Source organism: Bombus vancouverensis, chromosome 6 (assembly GCF_051014615.1).
Source record: "Bombus vancouverensis nearcticus chromosome 6, iyBomVanc1_principal, whole genome shotgun sequence".
In the NCBI taxonomy this organism is placed as follows: Eukaryota; Metazoa; Arthropoda; class Insecta; order Hymenoptera; family Apidae; genus Bombus; species Bombus vancouverensis.
In genome coordinates, this window is record NC_134916.1 from 13,572,257 (window position 1) to 13,578,549 (window position 6,293).

General features: G+C 41.3%; 1 protein-coding gene across 1 annotated transcript; it reads right to left on the reverse strand.

Annotated features, from left to right (window-relative positions):
• Positions 1 to 102: 102 nt before the first annotated feature.
• LOC143302842 (uncharacterized) lies at positions 103 to 4,940 on the reverse strand. Its single transcript, XM_076619366.1, has 6 exons — positions 4,761 to 4,940; positions 3,591 to 3,679; positions 3,046 to 3,234; positions 2,368 to 2,457; positions 1,687 to 1,855; positions 103 to 1,589 (listed from the first exon to the last, which is right to left on the reverse strand). Exons 2-6 carry the CDS (start codon positions 3,664 to 3,666, stop codon positions 497 to 499), a joined length of 1,617 nt encoding a protein of 538 aa, XP_076475481.1. The 5' UTR covers positions 3,667 to 3,679; positions 4,761 to 4,940; the 3' UTR covers positions 103 to 496.
• Between the last annotated feature and the right edge of the window lie 1,353 nt (positions 4,941 to 6,293).

The window sequence follows — 6,293 nt, forward strand, 5'->3', positions numbered from 1 at the left end:
TTTAATGCAGATATAAGTTTAATAAGGGTATATGTTTAATTACAGATTCAATAAATTAATTGTACGACCGTACATAAATCACATTAATTACTGTCTTAAATAGCATTAAATTATTTGCACAGATCTATATGGCGACTTTTTATAAAAGTTACATTTTAATATGTATAACTCTATCATATCTATTATCATGATGTCCGAATAACATTAGCAGAGAAGCTTTTTACAAAAAGTATTATACATATGTTGTTATCTACTAGTAGTTAATTAAATAATAAAACGATTCTTATCAAAAAAAAAAAAAAAAGAAGCTATCAGTCTCCATACTTCTTAACATATATTCCTCGATTTAACAAAGAAGTCCAATCTTGAACGATTACTTAAACTTTGGACTCAATCTTCGCCGATAATCGATTGATTTATTTGGAAAACTATCGTCTCACGGTTTCTTTTGATTATTCTATACGCGTATAGAACGGGACGAGCATGAATATAAGACTTAGAATCTCATTTCTTTGCTCTGACGATTGTCTCTCGAATGCCTGCTTCTTGCCAAAAGCCCGGTCAAGCCTAATTCATAATCCGAGTCATCATCGTAAGCTTCGGAAGACTGGTGATGCTTCTTCACTTTGCCCTTCTTCTTTCCATTCTCTTTTTCGTCATAAACCAACGCGCTGATCACTGCATCTTCTTCGTCGTCGTCGTCATCTAAATCTTCGATCTCGCCTTTCTCGTCTTCGTCCTCGTGATTCTCGTGTTCACTTCCGTCAACCTTCTCATCTTCGTCCTCCTCTGCTTCGCTGTCCTTCTCGTTATCATCGTCGTCGTCGTTTAAAATCTCTTCATCCTCATCGTCGTCGTCGTCATCGTCGTCTAGACTATCTCCTAGAATATCGTCATCGTCGTCTTCTTCGCCCTTAATCGGTTTCTTCAAGGGTTTCTTCTTCTTGTTCGTTTCATTTTCGATTGCGTTGATGCTGGAGCTCGTGATGCTTGGCTTTTTCGTACTCGTATCAACCGCTGTGAATTTCTTAATCGGTGTTTTATCCGGCTTCGTATAGGAAGCTATCTTATTGGAGACCTGTGTGACGATCTCTTCGGCTTCGCTACCCGTCGTATCGGTCGCTGCAGATTCCTCATTTATTTCGATATTGCCTTCTCCGCTCATGTTCGAGGTTTCTTGATTATACTCGTTGTCCTCTTCGAAATCGTTAGTGGCAACGTTACTTGCGACGTTAGAATCTACTGGTGACGATGTCGGCTTACTTAGAATTGGAATCGTGAAGTGGAGAAGAGGCGGAGGCGTTGTTACTTTTGGTTTCTTCGTTGCGGTCTCGTCTTCGCCAGTTATAATATCTAATAGAGCTCCGAATCCAAGAACATCTTCGTCGTCGTCTTCTTCCTCGTCTTCTTCCGCGGAAGAATTTGGTACGGAGTTAGCCAACGGTGCATTATCCTCGGCATCATCGTCTTCGTCGTCATCGTCCGAACCGAGGCCAAAGAAATCGTCATCGTCGTCTTCTTCCGGGGCCTCGGCTTCCACTACCGGAAGTGGTTCTGCTGGGCGCAACTTTAGACCGTCAGGGCCAAATCTATGATATGGCAATTGCGTAAACATTTTATTCTTTCTGTATGACTTGTAAAAATATTATCGACTAATGAATATTATTATGAAATAAGTGTCATTACCTAAAGCAGCTAACGCGTAAACTAGCCTCGAGTTCTGTCGCTGATTGTAATTCCAGTCCAAGGCAGGCTTTGAAGTGATTTTTAGCATCCCGTTTAATGGAATAAATTCTTCCACAGAATTTCGTAAACCCTCCAGGTAACGGGACGCATACGGGCTTTGGATTCTTTCCTAAAACCCCATAGCGTATCAAACGTTATATCAAATCATCGTAGATCGTCATAGTAATCATAGAAATCGTTTAGGGAACGTGTTTCCTTATTCGTTTAATGTATGCCGCACTTTCTCCTCGAACGGTCGCGACGCAAGTCGATCGAATGATGTTTATACGTTATGAATACTTTATTTCTGACGTAGCATTCGTCTTACGGCGAACAAACACAGAGGAGATATCGACTTTTTAACACAGTTTTTCAATTTTTTGTAAACATTTTTCGAACCGATAAAGCGCACTCGTCTTTTAAAAGTGCGGTGCGTACACGTTAGTCGTGAAAGTCTCGACGCATTTCCTGAATTCCGGCAGACTTTTCACATCGTTTTGCTAAACGATTAACACACTTTTCAGGCAAATAATTTTTCTGGCTGTGCCGTGAGCTTTCAAACAGAGATAAATCTGTGACATTGCATGGCGCTTGTGACGCTATCTCCAGACTCTGAAATGTATGAACGACGCAAGTACTTACCATTTACGATTGTGCTTGTTAGAATGTTATCACCGAAGCTAAGCTGCACCGCCAAATTATCCCCTTGCAAGTATTGCAATGATGCACATCCTGAAATGGACGATATTTTTGTTCAAGTCTTTAACAAGTATACGGAATACCATCTAATTATGTACTATCGCGGATAATCGAGGCGTTTTAGTAACATTTTTTATGCACATTTCTAGCACACGGACTTTTTCATGTACGTGAAAATATTTAGACATGCAATCCTTATCTTGGTCGATTTCAGCAAGTTGCCAACTCGATATGTTGTGCTGCGATTCATCCAAAAAATTTTCTATCAAGCTTCGTACGAACATCGTACAACACCGAGTGTCGCAAAACTTCTATTTTCGCGATATTGACAATATTAAAAGTATTTTTTTTTATTACATCATAGTAGCGATTCGACAGTTCGTAACTTCAAAAATAAACACTGAGGTTTCTATACAGACGCTTTTTTATCGTCTCGATAACTGGTATCAGTCTTGGACACTCTGTGTACATGCTCGCGTTTAATTACATGCAACGATGTTTCAACGAATAGTCTATGAAGGATCTAACAACGCGACATTTGTTTATCGTCCCGTTTCCTTTATTACTATCCTTTCTAATGGCCGCGTTCCATTACGTTCAATTAAATAACACAACGTTTACCTGGTCCTTGTAATTGCACCAACGGTATATGGAAGTCTCTGCAGCAATTGCATATGTTCTCATTGCAAGTGCAGTATCTGTTCACGTTGTCGGTTGCCTGTTTCAACGATAACGTCGATATACCGACGTTACTCTGTTCAGAACCGCTCACATCCCTGATCGCTCTATCTTCTGCTTTCTCATCGCGCTCTATGGAATTAATAAATTCATCGCGTATATACATGCACGTTTGCCTTTTTCAGGAACAGGGAGCGCGAGAAAATTGAAGCAAATAAATTTTCCGAATCTATTTTCTACCGTGAGTAATTTTACGTTTTAGCAAGGATATACCGTGTTACGTAGGAACATGTAATTTTCGAACACAATTTTTAAGTTACGTTCGTTAGACCTCTAAAAGAAGTGACTTCATCCTTCGAAATTATATCTCTTATTAACTTCAATCCTTCAATAAACGTTTCCTTTCTACAAGCAAGGAAGTCACGTGAAATTACCAGGCCATTACAAGAATTGACGTTAACAATGTGGAAACTCTTGAAAATCATTACCGATCACTCTGCCGTAAGCGGCGAACGCGATCAGAAGGACGATCAGTAACAACTCGACCACCATCGACAGCCGCATCTTCGCTCTTGTCCTGTAAATCAAAGTATGACGATGACACGAGTACATCCTACGAAGTTTTTAAGTCGACAAAGCCTAAAGATTCACGGACGCGAATATTCATCGTTTGCATCGTACGCTCGCGAAGGTCAGCCATGCGCTTGACATTCTCCGTATTTTCCTACCGCTGTCACTCGGCTTTGCACAAAGGGAAGATCTTATATCGAAACGTATTGATATTCAACGCGCTACGAACGATACGCTATCTCTTAGCCAGCGATTGCAGTAAATTTTAACGAGGACAATAGGTACACCGTTTCCTGTTGGCGATTTACAAAGCTTTGTTCCTTTGTTCCTTACCCTTTTCAAACGGAATAATTATTATTTATTAGACTTATGAATCAAGGTTTATCAACGATGCTGTCTTCGTTTCTGAAAGCAAACCGTGCAGATACAGATCCGAAATAGAGGGAAGCTAACGGAACGTCGGCTGTCACGCAGAACTGCCGGATGTTAGAGATCCGTGAACAATGCGACCACGTGTTCACGCTCGTTAACAATAGCTCGGCAAAGGGTGAAACGCGCGGTTGATCCTCCGACGGGACCAATCATTTCGAGCAGCGAACTCGTAGGAGGAACGACTTTTTCCTCTTGTTTCGACTAATGGGCTCGTCACGACGCGTGCTAACTTCTTGTCTGCGACCGGTTGACCTAAATCACGGTCACGGCCAAAGACGTCTCTTGCAAGAAGTTCACCGTTCGGATGGTACCTGAACAACGCTTCAGGAAGCACACGCGTCAGTCAGCTTTGTGCGGAACAATATGCGGTCACGTCACGAGAAACGGTGATCAGGTACGCGTAGGTATGTGTCCGATCCTTCCGGACTTAGTTACTACGATTAATAACGTGACAGAAAATTGAACTTCTTCGCTCGAGTTAAAAGTCTCGGGTATAATTGGAACAATGAGAAGCCTACATTACATAGAATCAGAGATAAAGAATTGATTAGAATTAGATTAGATTAGAGCGCTATTTCCATTAACGATGAAACTGAAAGCGTCTCGGTGAAAAAGAAGAAGAAATTAACGAAACTAGAAAACCATTTTTCACTGACCTGTGCTACTGACAGAAAGTATATACCAGACGAAAATTTCGTATAGAAGTGAAGAGGATCGTTGGAAAAGGACGTCTCTCTTCGTCGCACCCTTCAGCTCTTTTTTCCGACTCTTCGTCTTGCGGAGGCCAATGTCTAACTGAAGATGCCGCCCAACTCCCCCCAAGGTTTCTTTAAAAGTCGGTCAAGCCACCACCACCTGTCTCGACCGAGGCTACGATTATTAAGCATTCTAATTCGCTCTGGGTAAATAAGACAACGATTCCCTACCAGCCAGGGTATAGTATACCGATCGTGTGCGATCTCCCCCAATCGGTTCCTCGAATCGGATTCTCCACGTTGCACCGTTGAAAATCAAAGCGGCTTTTCGCTTTGCCTTGAACCGATACCAGGGTCAAGTACGTTCGAGTCAAATGCTAGCGACCTTTCATCTTCGATGAAAGACTTACTCTCGAACGGTACCACGATGATTCATCTCATAACACGGCGAGATCGCGAAATCAGAAAGGAGAAGTTCTTGTTTCTGATCCTCGAATGAATTTCAATTTGCGTCGTGATGTACATCGAATCGACGTGATGTAACGTTTATTAACCTACTCGTCCAAAGCAATAATGGCTTTTTATAACAGATAGAAGATAGTTCGTCTGAATTACCTTTTCCTCTTTTTCTCCTCTTTAAGAAATATACTGCATCGTAACGTTTCATTTTTGTAAAATATTATGTCGTATCTGCGCACTGTTTTCTAACATGGTTATCTAGTTAAATCATTCTCGTCGTTCTTCTTTAATCGAGATTCTTTAGCGAAGTTTATCTCATTTTAGTCATCCAAAAAAAAAAAGAAGAAGAAAGAAAATTAGCATCTTGGGTCACTGTTGACGATAGTCAACGCGTTAAATTGTAGTACAAATGGCAGTAAACGTTTATGTAGGTTTCAAGCATGTTTGGACGGTATAATACAAACCTCGATCACGACGTCTGTAATAGACAGTCCCACTTCGCAAAAATTTCTATCGCCATAAAGTTACGTTGTCTCGAGGTAATCGCGGTGCATCCACAATGAGCATGCCGGAAATTCTTTATTCGTCCAGCGTGCAACTCGCTCTTACCACGTTACAATTATCGGACCTTTTCACCGACCTTCAAACTGGTCGTTGGTCTCGTATCCAACTGATTAGCCTTACGAATCTCCTACCTTTATTCTTATTTATAGACTTTACCTACTTACCCAAGATTTACCCATTCAGCCGGAAGATTTATCCTGGCAAAGTCACGAGCCATCAAGTTGGTATCGTGACATTTTTCAAGTATCATAAACGATGACAAACGTTCGCTGATAAAATCAACCGAGATGGCCAGTCCGAAGCGTGTTTTGATGGTCGAGATGGGGCCTTTCTCCGGTTAGTGGGTCGAAGAAAGTAGCGGTCAGGAGTGGTTTACCTTGGTTAATACTTGTTCGTCGGTATGAAGACTGCACAATGGAATTCAGGCTGTCAAACGTTGCGGAAGGCTGGATAATTATTGTCGGGGATGCA

Bases quoted from the DNA above. Each gene is read 5' to 3' on its own strand.
- LOC143302842 (XM_076619366.1), bottom strand. From the start codon at position 3,666: ATGCGGCTGTCGATGGTGGTCGAGTTGTTACTGATCGTCCTTCTGATC. The intron at 1,856-2,367 runs GTAAGTACTTGC...ATGGGGTTTTAG, and splicing joins AACAAGCACAATCGTAAATG to GAAAGAATCCAAAGCCCGTA. The intron at 1,590-1,686 runs GTAATGACACTT...GCCATATCATAG, and splicing joins TTACGCGTTAGCTGCTTTAG to ATTTGGCCCTGACGGTCTAA.